Below are 14,591 nucleotides of genomic sequence, written 5' to 3' on the forward strand. Positions count from 1 at the left end.
AAAGCTTCGCTAATCCAGAATCGCCTCTCCACAAAGCTAATTAGCGCGGCAGCTGAGACGTCGAGCGCGAACTGCTAGCGAGTTTCATACGTCCATAGCCACTTCTATGGATTGGTTCCGTTAGATGTTTACCAGGTGCCTGACCAAGGAAGGGACCTAGGACAAATAACGACCTAATGCTGAGAAGGACTGTCTCGCGAACAGGGCCTTTGGCCGCGGGCGGCGCTAAATCCGGCGCTGGAACATAGGAGAGCTGGAGTTAGTCGGTATGCGTAGAAGGAGACGGAGATGGTGAGCATGTGACCTGCTGGTGCCCAAGCGTTCGTGAGCCAGCTGGTGGCTTGGAAGAAGGGGAGCAATTGCAGCTGGACAGGAACTGCCACCTGGAGCGTGTGCAGGGAGAGCTTGATATTTGTGCAGCAATGGCAACCAGATATTTGTGCAGACTTTGTGCAGACTTTGTGCAGGCGTGTACAGAACACATATGAATGTGCATATGGTGTGGACAGCTTTGGTGAATTGCGCGCCAGATGGACTGCCGGTGATCGTCAGCACCGAAAAACCAGAAGAAACCAGATTTCCAAATCGTTTTTCTTTTTCTATTTCTATTCTTGTTCCTTTTCCTCTGGTTTTTCTTTTTTTTGTTCTATCTTCCACCAACGGTCCTCCGCTCAGGTCTGAAAATATCGTCATCTCAAAAGTCTGTCTTTGTCTACGTTGCTCAATTTGTAGATGATCCGACGACGGTATAACGATATGGCTCTCAAACCTCCCCACGTAATCCCCGTTACGATCCAGAGCCAGCACTTCGACCTCGCCCTCAACCGCGACTGTCTAACTGCCAAACTTTGCCGTGCGCGTTCCGAACGGTCTTCTCGACCTTCTGTCTCATCATGCACTTTCGCCTTCGAGACGGTCTAATTTTTTTTTGCTCTGCAGCTCTGGTAAATTGCATGCGAGATAATAGCAAGCCCCATCTGGGTCGTCTCGCGCACACAGGAGTCCCTGGCTCTGCCTGACCCAGCCATCCTGATCCGGAGATCGCCCCGCCTCGCGCGGAACGGACCCTGTGGCAGTGCTGTTCTCTCAACGGGCCAGTCTTGTGTCCAGCGGCCTAGTCTTCGATTAGCGCTCACATCTGCTGCGCCGCCGTGGCTTGTCGGTGCCGACCGCGGCGCACTCGCGGATTCGGGTCCGAAGCTCCACGGCGAGGCCCCTTTCATCACGTATGCGACCCGGCCCAGCCATCTCCCGTGTTCTCTGTCTCTGTCTAGCTCACCTTTGCCTATGATGCCCGCCCGAAAGCCTAAGGAGTCTCGCTCTACGCAAGCAAGCTGGCACACTAACAAACCAGACTCGTCTTGCCGTAGCTCGCACACACTCAAAACACTCACTATACTCGCACATCCACACTTTCTCAAAGTCTCTCGCACACTCAAAAACTCAAGCATCGTCGCTCTCTCAAATATTCCCGCCTCGACTCCTTTTCTTCTCTCTCTTCTTCTTCCTCTTCTTTCCCATCGCGCTCCCTCGTCCGCTCCCTCTCTCCATCCCCCTCCTCCCAGATCGATAGCCAGAAGCTGAGATAGTATCCCCTCCCTGGTTCTCGTCCGTCGCGCGATTGTCTCGGTTTACCCTTCCCCTATCTAGTCCATCTCCGCCGCGTCGCAAGCCTACCATCACCGCTCAAATCATGGCCGAAAGCCCTGCCAATGGCAAGAAGTCGCGCTTCGGCCGCATCCCTGGTATCTCGCAGGCTACCAGCATCGTCTCTGGAACCGCCAACATCGCGACTGGTGTGGTCTCCACGACCGCCGGCGCTGTAGGAAGCGTATGTGTTTCTTTCTAGCTCTCTCCTGTCCCTCCCCGATCTCTTCCCGACGACACCTATCTCGCACCGTGTCCACACCTGCGTGTTAGCTGGTCTTCTCCACGTGCTTCTGGCCCGGACAATTCACACTCAATTGTTCGATTATGTCATTTTTCGTCACTTCCGTCACTTACTCGGCTTGCTGTTGTTGTTGTGCATTTCTGGCTAACGCTCTTTTTTTCTAGGTTGCTGGAACTGCCCTCGACGTCGCTACACTTGGCAAGGTATGTAGGAGCCACTTAGTGGTGTTATCCGGTTGTGTTCTCTTTTCCCTCCTCCTAACCTCTACCCTTTAGCTCGAGCGTCCTCCTCCTCCCCCCGATCCACTTTGGGATCTCCACCGTGAACCCGAACCGGTTCTTGAACCGCCAGCACCTAAGGAGGAGCTCAAGGCCCGCTCTCTCAAGGATGGCGCTGCTGGGTCTTGGCTCGAGAATTTGAAAGGAAAGTATGAAGACGAAGATCTTCGCGAATCCACGACTTTTATCGAATACTATCTCAAAGACAAGCTGTTCGGCGATTGGTATCACAATGCTGCTGTTATTTTCGTCTCGACTTTCTCTGCTTGGCTTGTCGCTCGTTTCCGTGGTTCGATTCTTTGGGTCGTAGTCATCTGTGCTTTCACCTCTACCTACTATCGTACTTCGATCCGTCGTACTCGTCGTCGTGTTCGTGATGATCTATCTCGTGAATCGGCTCTGGCTAAACTTGAAACCGATGCTGAGACTATGGAATGGCTTAATGCTTTCGTGGTCAAGTTCTGGGCTATCTATACTCCTACTTTGAACACAATGGTTATCGAGACTGTCAACCAAGTCTTATCTGGTACTGCCACTCCCACTCCGATTGATGGTCTTTCGTAAGTTTGATGTTCATTTTTACGTTCTTTTATTCTCTAGCTAATTCTTAATCTGCTAGTCTCAACCGTTTCACTCTTGGTTCTAAGCCTCCTCGCATCGAACTCGTGCGCTCTTATCCCAAGACTGAGGACGATATTGTCGTCATGGACTGGGGTTTCTCGTTCGTTCCTAACGATATTGAGGATCTTAGTGCTCGTCAGCTCAAGAACAAAATCAATCCTCTGATTGAACTCTACGTTCGTCTCGGTAAAGGTATTGTTTCTACAAACATGCCCGTTCTCGTCCAGGATATTGCTTTTAAGGGTATGATTCAGGTTAAAATCAAGCTGATCACCTCCTTCCCTCATCTTCAGACTGTCTCGATCAGCTTTCTTAAGGAACCATACTTTGACTTTGTTCTGAAGCCTGTCGGTGGTGAAACTCTTGGTTTCGATATCAATTTCATTCCTGGTCTTGAAGGCTTCATCAAAAGCCGTGTCCACGAAGCTCTTGGTCCTCAGTTCTATGCTCCCAATATGTTCACTCTCAACATCGAGCAGATGCTGGCCGGTAACCCTAACGATGCTGCCATTGGTGTTCTTGCTGTCACTCTCTACTCTGGTAACAATCTCAAGGGCAGTGATGCTATTGGAAACACTGTCGATCCTTACGTTAAATTGGCTTTGGGTGGTGGTCAAGAGATTGCGCGCTCTTCCACAAAGTCGGATACGAATAACCCACGCTGGAATGAGACCAAATTCATCCTTGTCAATTCTCTTACTGACGCTCTTACAATGGAGATTGTAGATTTCAATGATGTTCGAAAAGATCGCACGATTGGTACTGTAACTGTTCCTCTCGAGCAATTGGAGGAGAACCCAGAGCGTGAGGGTATTGTTGAGCCTGTTCTTAGCAATGGCAAACCCAAGGGCCAGCTTTTGTTTGATCTTCGTCTTTTCCCCGTTCTTACTGGTAAAACCCTTGAAGACGGTACTGTTGAGCCTCCACCACAGCTCAATACTGGTATTGTTCGTTTCACCGTTCACCAGTGCAAGGATCTTGACCGTGCTGCTGCTAAGGGCTTTGGATCTGGTGGTTTCAATCCTTTTGCTATTTACTACATTGATGGCAAGGAAGTCCATACTACTAAGATGTTTAAGCGCAGCAATACTCCTGTCTGGGATGAGGCACATGAGGCTCTTATTACCAACATGAACTCAGCTGTACTCTCCGTTGTCGTTCGTGACGACAAAGATCTCTCTGGAGCTTCCGATATTGCTACTTTCAAGATTCCGCTTGCTAAGCTCCTTGCTGAAAATGAAAAGGGTACTGATTGGTTTACTATGTCTCCTCCCGCAAAGGTTCGTATGACTGCCCAGTGGAAGCCTGTTGCTGTCAAGGGTGTCTCTGGATCAGGTGGCTATATCCCTCCTATTGGAATTATGCGTTTCCACCTTCAGTCTGCATCTGACCTCCGTAATTTGGAGGCCCTAGGAAAAGTTGATCCTTACGTTCGTGCGATGGTCAATAACTACCAGAAGAATCGTACTGTCACTGCGTTTGGTACGCTCACTCCGGTCTGGGACGAGATCATTTATGCTACTGTCACATCTGACCGAGAGAGCATTGTTCTGGAGGTCATGGACCACGAAAACGATGGCAAGGATCGATCGCTTGGTGAGGTCCGTTTGGACCCAACCGAGTTCATCAAGAAGAATGAGCTTGGTGAGTATGTTGCACAGGTCGATACCACTTTGCGTACGAGCACGCTCACCATGCACGGTAAGAGCCCTAAGGGATCTTTGGTGTACACCGTTTCATTCTACCCATTATTGAATGTGATGGATCCCGATGATATTGCGGCGGAAGAAAAGGCAAAGGCTGAGGCCGAAGCTGCCGAGGCTGCTCTCACCCCTGAACAGCGCAAGAAGCGTGATGAGGAAGCTGCTAAGAAGGCTGCTGCAGACAAGAAGAAAGCTGACGAGGAAGCGAAGAAGGCTGCGGCTGCTAGTGCCACTACTATAAACGGAGACAAGCCCGATGGAGCCGCTGCTGCTGTTGCACTCGATGCTGAGACTCTTGAACCAGCTGAGCCAGAGAAGTTGCGTCTGCAGCTTCCTGAGCTTGTAACTTACAACACTGGTCTGCTTATATATAAGCTTGTAGAGGGCTCATTCTCGAAGTCTAATGTATATGTTCAAGTATACTTTGACGACTTTTTGTATCCGTCCTATGTTACTGGTCGTCTTCATAACCAGAAGGCCAAGATTGAAGAGGTTGGAGATGTCATGCTTCGAGAGCTGGACTTTTCTCAGATGTGCATTCGTGTGACTACGAAGGAGAATGCAATCCGTACTGACAATGAGGGTCTGATTGCAGAGAACAAGTCTATTAGCACACTCGCTCAGCTCAAGGCAGGATACAACAAGGCAGTGCCGATTTCTTTGTTGGGTAAGGATGGCACCTCGTCTGTGAAGATTGCATTCAAATATGTGCCTCTTCAGATGCAGCTCGATCCTCTAGAAGGTCACATTAACCAGGGTAAGCTGAAGATTGTCATTGTTGGTGGCACCAAGTTGCCAGCAGCAGACCGGGGTAATCGATCCGATCCTTTCTGTGTTTTGGAACTCAATGGAACTGTAAAGTACAAGACCGAGATAAAGAAGAAGACACTTGATCCTGATTGGAACGAGAGCACCGAGTTTGACATTGTTTCGCGACGGTCAAGCAAGCTGTTCTTGAAGGTCTATGACTGGGATATGGGTCCAGCTGATAATGATTATCTTGGAGGTGCTCCAATTGATCTTTTAGACCTTGATGTTATGAAGCAGGTTGACCGACATGTTACCCTTGATGGAAAGTCAGGACAGATTCATCTTATTTTGTTTTTCAAGCCTGGATTCGTCGTGCGATCGACGCAAGGAACTGCTTCTACTACTCTGGCTGTTCCCGGAATGATTGTGTCTGCGCCTCTTAAGGGTGTTGGAGCGGTCGGAGGCGGTGTTGTGAGTGGAGTATCGAAAGGTACCTCGTTTTTCCGTCATGGATTCCGTGGAAAGAAGGAGAGTGTTTCTGAGGACTCTGCTAGTGTGATGAGTGGAAAGGCTAGCCGGAAAAGTTTGAGATGAACAAGAGATGAATAATTACTGATTTTGATTGGATTGATTGATTGATTTACTGACTGATTGATTTATATTTTATACTATTTTATTTTACTTTATTTTATTCTATTTTTATATCTATTTTATTTTATATTTTATATTTATTTTGATACTCTTTTTTGATATTTGATTAGCAATTGATTTCAATTGACATTTTATTTGGACCTATTTATATAATATTTCGATTTACATAACATTTTGATTTAGATAACATTTCGATTTACATAGTAAGTAAACCTCTACTTGTATGTTATATGTCAATGCATATGTCAATGTGTTCTGGGAGATATCTGGTGGTGGGAGGACAGACTGCTAGACTAACACTGGCTGCGACATGGGTGTTCGTTAGTGCAAGGGACTTCCTTGCGTTTATACTTCTTTGCTAATCTGAGTTTGATCCCCCTAGATATCGTGCGATCGACGTTTCGTTTTTTATTTGGTATCGACGTGGAACGTTATCGCATGCTTCCTTCAAATTAGTCTCCTTTCTACGCTCGGTGAAGCTCTAATGAGTGGCTTCTATTGTTGTCCACTGCCTGCCCTGAGCTGCAATAAGCACACACTCACCGCTGATCTCAGATCGGCCTGCGCTAGAACGTGTCAAACACGGCTACGTAATGCCGGTCGGCACATGATCGGCACCTGATCGGCACCAGCCCCTCTTCCAGTATCGCCGCACAGGTAGCGGACGGAAGCAACCCCACAGACGGACGAGCACTTAGCAAAGGCGGTTTGGCTTTCTGTGTGGACGTATCTCCAGGCGGACATCGGTTTAGATTTTGTGGGTGAGTGTGAGTGAGTGTGAGTTCTAGCTGGACGGACGGTTGCCTGAGCGCAGTAGGACAAGACAAGACAAGACACAACAGCGAGCGATTTGACAAAAAGAGATCGTGAAACAAGATTGCTCTTTGCTCCTTCGTGTTCTTCTTGTTGTCGCTTTGTTATTTTGGACCAAACTTCGAGCTTCGCAGCCGGAAAAGACGTGACCAGGTTCTGTCAAGCGAATCTGCACGCCGCTCGGTCAGGCTACAGTCGAAACAAAAATAAAGTCGCCCGTGTGTGTGCTCGCTTTGGTCGGACCTCCCTCTCCGTTGACGACGAGTTCGTCTGTGCTAGTTTCCTGCATTGCCCTATTTCGATCGATCCCATCGCGAACTATCTGCAGGTCGGGAAATATTGACGCAGAGTCCGATTTATTCTACTTTTTATATTTATTTTTTTTTGGCGGTTTGGTTTGTTTGCGCACTTTTCTCTGGATCCTCCGACTAGCAAGCTAGCACACAAACTGTCCTGGGTCTCCCTCCGTTTGGGCGGGAGTTCATGGACGTCGTGTTGTCGACTTCGTCGAGGTGTTCTTGAGAGTGAGGCCGAAGTGTGATCGCGCTAATTCGCATCTCACTCTGTCCATTCTCGAGACCTTTAATCCGTCGAGTCTCGTTTTTCTTGTTGCACAATATTCATTTGCTGGCTCGCATATTTATTGATCGCCTGCTCCTTCGACCTTCCCGCGGAAGGCACTCCTTGCTGATCGAGTGACTTACTGCCTACCCCAGTCTCTCTCTTCCCCAGACCGTTCCGCTGACCGACTGGCTGCCTGAGAGAGCGATTTGTTCCCAATCCTGTTTCACATTTTCTCCCAGGATTATTCAGGCTCGATGCGAAGACACACTTCCAGATCGAGGCATTCCTACACGCCAGGTTCCTCGTCATTGTCGACATCGCTATCATCCAACTCCTCAAACTCATCGGGTTCTTCAACCCAGATCGAGCCTTCTGAAAATTCCTCCTCTCATCCTTTCAAACTCCATGCTCCCGTAAGACCGTCTCCGCTAGGCACTCACAACCAAAATGGGATGCCGCTGGAAATTTGGGACCGTCTGCGTTCTTTCAGACTGTTTGCTGATGCTCCTGATGGCTTCTTGATGGCCATCTCCAAAAAGCTTCGGCCCCAATTCTATTCTAAACAGGAATATATTGTATGTTGGTTGCTGCTCTCTGCGGTTTTCTGTTTTACTAACCGTGTTGTCAGTTAAACGAAGGTGAAGATGCAAGAGCCATGTATTGGATCGTCCGAGGTGCTGTTGCAGTCACCTCACGCGATGGTGAGTCGGTCTATGCAGAGCTCACGGCAGGTGCTTTTTTTGGCGAAATTGGCATATTGTTTCACCGTCCTCGAACAGCATCGATTATCGCGCGGTCGAAATGCATGGTTGTTGTTCTGACTGCTGAGGCTTTAAACAAAGTACTTCCACAGTTTCCCGGAATAGAGCTTGCTATTCGGGAAGAAGCCCAGGAAAGATTGAACTTGCTCGAGAAGCAGAAAGAACAAGAAAACGGGAATCAATCTGCAGCTGCTCCAACAATAATTCAAGAATCTGCAAGTAAACAGTCCGAAACTCCAAACACAAATCTGGCTATCCGCGAATTACTGAAAGAGATGCCGCTATTTGCAACCTTGCCTTCGAATATTTTGCATACTCTCGCACTTTCGGTCGAGCCGAGACGATATGCTCCATTTGAACTAATCATTCGACAATATTGTCCTGGTCGAGAATTATTTTTTGTTTCTTCTGGTACTGTGGAGGTTCTAGATGAGAAGAACAATCAAGTAAAAGCCCGGCTGTCTAAAGGATCTCATTTTGGTGAAGTCACTTTCTTATCTTTAGCTCCCTCACGCACGGCTTCTGTAAGGTCCGTTACGATGGTGGAATGTTTGACATTAACGGGACAGGCATTGAATGATGTTTTGAAAGATTATCCGGATATTATGAAGGAAATCGAGCAGACAGCCAGGCAGCGCTTAGCATCTAATCGTGATGAGCCTACTGATTCTGCTACTGGCACAGATATCAGTAAAGATATGACTTGTTCCATGTCTCAAGAAACTGCTGGCTCTGGTAGCGCTTCTGAACCTTCTACGATTGAAGTGCAGACTGAAAATGAACAGACCGAGGTTGAAAAACCGCTTGATCCAGATCCATTTTCTCAATCTGCAAGTTCATACGATGAGGAGGCTGCAGTGGAAGAGTCAGAGATAGCTGCTTCGATTCCGCTTGCAGATAATGCTATTCAAATACTGAGCATTACCTCTTCTTCCGAAACAACTTCCGCATCGTCTTCAAGGTCATCTTCCGAATCGTTGTCTACAGCGGAAGCTGACGATGAGCAAGAAAATTCTTCTGATACATACCGCCGTCGAACCAGACCATCTAACGGAGAGAGTTCACCACATACAAGCAAACGAGCAAGAAAGGAGAGCCGGCTAGCTCAGGCACAAGCGAGACATAGATTGCCAGATCCAGATATTTCGGCAGAATTGGGAAAATGTCCCGACACAGTCATGGTTGAAATTTTTAAAAGCTTGGATCTTCGAGAGCTAATTAGAGTCCGAAGAGTCTGTAAGCGATGGAACGACTTAGTTCATCGGTCACCACAGCTATTTCGACGACTGGATCTATCGCCTTATAACACTGAAATGTACGACAATACGGTATCTATTATTAGTCGGATAGCTGGTAGTAGACCACAGTACGTTGATTTGTCAAATTGCTTCCATATTACTGATGCCGGCTTTGCTCAGCTTGTGCGGAATGTAGGAAAAGATATTCGAATATTTCGAATGAAATCTGTATGGGAGGTTTCTGGGCTTGCAATCATGGAACTGATCGTTCCTTCGATTGCGAGGACACTGGAAGAGATTGATTTTTCAAACTGTCGTAAGGTAGGAGATGCTACGCTTGCTCGAGTTGTTGGCTGGGTTATACCGGAGACGGGATCAGTGGTAGGATGTCCGAGATTAAAACGAATCGGTCTGAGTTACTGCAAACATATTACAGACAAAAGCATGCATCATTTGGCGATGCATGCGTGCGATAGACTCCAAGTTCTTGATTTGACAAGGTGTACAACGGTGACTGATATTGGATTCAGCTACTGGGGACAGCGGAGTTTTCCTGTCTTAACCCGATTGTGCTTGGCAGATTGCACTTTCCTTACGGATAAGGCAATCATAGCACTTGCATCTTCTGCAAAGGCTCTTGAGGAGTTAGATTTGTCGTTTTGCTGTGCACTTTCAGATGTATCTGTAGAAGTCTTAAGTCTTGGTTGTCAGCATTTAAAGAACCTCAACCTTGGATTTTGTGGATCAGCGGTGTCGGATGCAAGTCTACGAGCAGTCGCGTTGCACCTGATTGAGCTTCGAACATTGTCAGTGCGCGGATGTGTGCGAGTGACAAATGAAGGCGTGGCGGCAATTGGAGATGGATGTGTCCATCTAGAAACTTTTGATGTGTCGCAGTGTCGAAACGTGGACTGTAAAGCGGATCCGCTTGATTCTATGATCGAAGTTCAAGCGCGGCAATCGGAGCATTCGCTATTGGACCATCATCCAATGGAAAGTGCCAATTCTTCAATGGAATTGCGAGCAGGCGGCAGTGGCAAGGTAAAGACATATGGAACAGGAGTTGCACTATGGCGAGGGCGAGTTCGCGTATTATATTAGACTGGTACAGAAGGCCGATATACTGAATTTTGAGTTGGTTTTCTTTGGCTGAAACTTAATTTTGGAGAGTCGTTGGTATTGTTTTTGGAAATTATTTTTCATGTAATTTTACGGGAATTTGTTGCTAAGGTATATTGTTGTTGCTTTGGATTTGTATGTCTATTCTGTATTTAAGGTGAAAGGATAATTGGACAATGAACAGGACTTGGACATAGACCTGGACAAAGACATGGCACGGACTAATGAAATATTAAGTGTGATAGATGGCAGAGTATAGTCTAACTTTGTATGTAGATTCTGTAATCGTGGTAGTAAGGAGACCGTTGACCGTTGGAGGTGAAATGATCGGGTGGACTATGATGCCTTATTAGCTGTACCGATATTTGAATGGATAATAATCAAGAGAGGAATGGAACCAGGTTGACGGACCGCGTCGTCGTTAGCAATTATAATTTTCATCAACAGAATAATATTTGAAATCAAACAATGAATTCCTGATTATTCTCAAAATCATTTTCATGAAATGACATAAAAAATCGGTGGCCAGGGGATCGAATAGTGTAATTAATTGCCACTGCTGTTCGAGCGGAGAACGAGGAATTGTGACAGGGAAATTCGGTTTAATTTCGAGATTTCTCAGGGTACGATTCCGACGAAACTAGTAATCAGATACTTTATTGTCTACGAACAAGTAGATCACCATGAGCAACGAACAAACACTCAAAAACTAAGTTGGCCAGATTTGGTCCATCTTTGTACCGGGGTGGACATGTGTTTTGCCACTGTAATTCCATGTGATCGCGTAACTGTATTTTATACCGATCGCCTCCATTCTAGATAGTAGCAGGGTCCTCTGTCGCGGACTGGCCGTTGCCTTTTTCTTTTTTCCCTCTTTCTTTTGATTTTTTGTTTTACATAACTCCAGAAAATTAGCCCAGCCTTCTCACTTTCTCACTATTTTAGCTCTAATAAATTTACCCACCTTTATCCTTGTCGCAAGTCTTCTCAGCATCGACCATAAGCGGGCCAGATGTCAGCGTCCGCATACACGGATCTGAGGGCTACAGGAAACCGAACATCACCAGGGATTCAAAAGCGCCGTGGAGGACGGACAGGTCAGGCGTGTGACCGATGCAAGATCCGCAAAATCAGATGCAACGCGACGACCGAGTCATGCACTCCCTGTCTGCTTGCAGGCGTGTCGTGCACTAATACAGATCTGAACTCCCGACGGGCGGTCCCGAGAGGATATGTCGAGAATCTCGAAAGCCAACTAAAAAATGAACGCGCTAGAGTGGCGATTTTGGAGGCCATTGTTCGGGCCTGTATTCGCGACGTCGATTTCCGCATCTTACCTCCAGTTGAAGAAGTTTCCTCATGGTTGCGGAGCCAGCATATAATCACTTCGAACGCCGACCCGGAGGCTAATATCAAGCAAACCACGGATCCAGTCGACTTCAAGAAGAGCTCCACAACCGTACTACCCCCGATTGAGAGCTTGACGTCTGCCTTTGCTTCTGATGAAGACTCAAAATTGCGTTATTTAAACTCCTTAAACCTTTCCAACAAACTGGCCTGTTCTTGCGATGCTACTACATTATACAGTACGATACTTTCCCATTTCTTTCGTATCATCTCTACTAACCCAATCAGCCGGCGCCGGTGTGAAAATGCCAATCAGAGATTTGGTTGCTCCAGGTTACGTCTGCGACTCGAACTTGCTAGAAATCTTTCTTGCTCCAAAACCCGTTCGGCCAGAATTGCCTCCCTACGATGATGCAAAGCTTTATATCAACCGCTACATCACTTTGATACATCCCCTTATGCCCACAATCTCGAGGACTTGGCTTCTGGATGAGATCGAAAATATTTATTCTCCGTCGTACGTTCCCAGTTCATCAACACTCGTCATTTTTAATATCGTTTTCGCCTTGTCGGTAGCAAACCCGGATCTATATCAACGCAAGCAGGGAGGTAGTACGGTCAACTTTGCTGCGCTAACGAACACCTTTTACCGACGCTCTTGGCCTTATGTCTACGATCTTTACCGAACGCCAACCCTTGGATCTGTCCAAGGGCTGACTTTAATACTATATTTTCTGCGCGGTGGACCGCAGGCTCAACTTTCTTGGTCGATCTCCAGAATGACAATGACGACTGCGATCACGCTTGGCCTGCATCGGTCAGCGTTCTGTAACAATAAACTTCTGACTCCAAAGGAACAGCAGATGCGGAAACGAGTTTTTTGGACATTGCTTGTCATCGAGCATTCAATTGCGGACCGACTATCTCGGCCCACCTCACTTGATCACAGATATCACGACACCGAAGTATTCTTAGGCATTGACAGCGAGCAATTGCCAGGCGAGTACGATGGTCCGCTGGAGAAGTTTGTGATGCCTAAAGGCTCATCATCATTAGTCGTGGTAGACCCGGACCGATGCTCGTTTGTACCCGGAATCGTTATTGCGCGTATCGTTGAAGTACATAGACTGGTTTACTCAGCGTTCTACGCGCTGGAAAAGCCTGAGCCTGAGCTGTACGAGCGCCAGGTGCTTGACTTTGAAGCTAGACTACTGGCAATTAAAGACAATCTGCCTGCAGTAATGAAGTGGGATCCGAATGATATGACTGGTGATTTGGCTATGAAACGTTACGCTGGAATTGTTCATTTGGCGTTTCTTCAAACTTATCTGAATCTCCGACACCCGTCAGCGTCGGCAACCCCTAATCGCAAGTTCAACCAGAGCTTGAGAGATATTTCTGTTGATATTTCCAGGGACATGATCAAGACGGCACATGATCTGATGAAGATTAACTTTGTAGAAAGCACCTGGTATCATACCGCGTTACTGTTGACAGCGTTATTGACGATTCTGTACGGTGCCTGGGCCAATCCGGATACAACGCTCGAAGAGATTGCCCGGATCAAACAAGATGTCAGTCTGACCCTCGACGTGATTGGGGCCGCGATTATTGCTGTTCGGTCTGATCAGAGCAATAAAAATCCGATCAAAGATTTGATTTTGTCGCTGGCCGAAGGGACGATAAAGGGAGTTGAAGATCGATATCGAGCGAAATGTTTTTCGAACGTTCCTAAGCTGACCCCCATGGTTGCTCAGATTCAAACTGATCAGTATCATCCGCCTACCCAGGGAACTACTGCAGATGGGCTTCAAACCCAAATGGCTAAAAGCCATAGCGATCGCAATCGTGAGGAGAGCAACGAACACAACAACGACTACAGTAACAGCAGCAATGGTATTCATAACCACAATAATTTTTATTCTTCGCAGTTTGATCCTACGCAAACTCTGAGCACGCCTCCTGCGACAGACTTCGCATTGGACAGAAACACAGCTGGGGTTACAATTCCAGGGATGATAACGACGGCGAACAGTAATACCAGTCAGGACTCGATGCCAAGTTTTCCACTGATGTCATATGGAACACCACTAACAAGTGTTCAAATGATGGCTTCATCTGGCTACCCATATCCAACACCAGCTCTTTCATCGGTGTCCTCGCAGAGCTCAAGCCAGTATCAGATGTGGCCGCCGAGCCAGCACACTCCACAGCAGCAGCATCAGCTTCCTCCAACGACAGGTGCATCTGTTGCCGAAAACGCCGTCGTGTCAGTTACCTTATCGGACGTCGGAAATGGCAGCGCTCAAGGATTAACAGACTGTTCTACTATGGAGCAAAACCTGTTGGCCTCGTCGGGTAGCTTGACTTGGCAAGATTACGTGTATTCGCACCTCCAGAACGTACAGAGCATTGAGAGCTTATTTAGCATTGATGAGCAGTTTGGGGTCGGAACCAGGAGTTATCATAATAAGGACTCAGATATATATCAGCGAGTCTATCGCCAGCAGCATCAGCAGCACCATCAATAGCTGTAGGCCTCTTGGGTTGGAGCGGATCGGGTTAAAAGGGTTTTGTTTGGATTTTGTTTATGGATATTGTACGATAATGTAAGAATGTAATTAATAGTAATAATTTTCATCCAACTAACTACCGGCCGAATTCGATCTAGATTAGGGAGGTATAATCCCGGGTCTGCCAATAGCGATGTCGTCATAGTCACGTATCGCGGCCGCACGTCACGAGCTGACGCGACTGGTAACGAGAGAACCTTAGCGACAGCCTAGCGCCAGACCTAGAAGTCAATAGGTCTCGAAGCGCGGGGGTGTTTACTCTACCGTCTGGTTGTAGGTTAT

General features: G+C 47.3%; 3 protein-coding genes across 3 annotated transcripts; all 3 read left to right on the plus strand.

Annotated features, from left to right (window-relative positions):
• Positions 1–1,693: 1,693 nt before the first annotated feature.
• On the plus strand, positions 1,694–5,837 carry V1516DRAFT_682965 (C2 domain-containing protein; the record flags this gene model as incomplete). Its single annotated transcript, XM_066923483.1, has 4 exons — positions 1,694–1,831; positions 2,056–2,094; positions 2,167–2,729; positions 2,789–5,837. The coding sequence occupies 4 exons, from the start codon at positions 1,694–1,696 to the stop codon at positions 5,835–5,837; spliced, it is 3,789 nt and encodes a 1,262-aa protein (XP_066779647.1).
• Positions 5,838–7,525: 1,688 nt separating this feature from the next.
• V1516DRAFT_693960 (uncharacterized protein) lies at positions 7,526–10,371 on the plus strand (the record flags this gene model as incomplete). The annotated part of the gene is made up of 2 exons (XM_066923912.1): positions 7,526–7,846; positions 7,900–10,371. 2 exons carry the CDS (start codon positions 7,526–7,528, stop codon positions 10,369–10,371), a joined length of 2,793 nt encoding a protein of 930 aa, XP_066779648.1.
• Positions 10,372–11,401: 1,030 nt separating this feature from the next.
• Positions 11,402–14,267, plus strand: V1516DRAFT_682967 (uncharacterized protein; the record flags this gene model as incomplete). Its single annotated transcript, XM_066923484.1, has 2 exons — positions 11,402–11,975; positions 12,025–14,267. The coding sequence occupies 2 exons, from the start codon at positions 11,402–11,404 to the stop codon at positions 14,265–14,267; spliced, it is 2,817 nt and encodes a 938-aa protein (XP_066779649.1).
• Between the last annotated feature and the right edge of the window lie 324 nt (positions 14,268–14,591).

The sequence above is a fragment of the Lipomyces oligophaga genome (assembly GCF_038497815.1).
Source record: "Lipomyces oligophaga strain CBS 7107 unplaced genomic scaffold V1516scaffold_1, whole genome shotgun sequence".
NCBI lineage: Eukaryota > Fungi > Ascomycota > Lipomycetes > Lipomycetales > Lipomycetaceae > Lipomyces > [Lipomyces] oligophaga.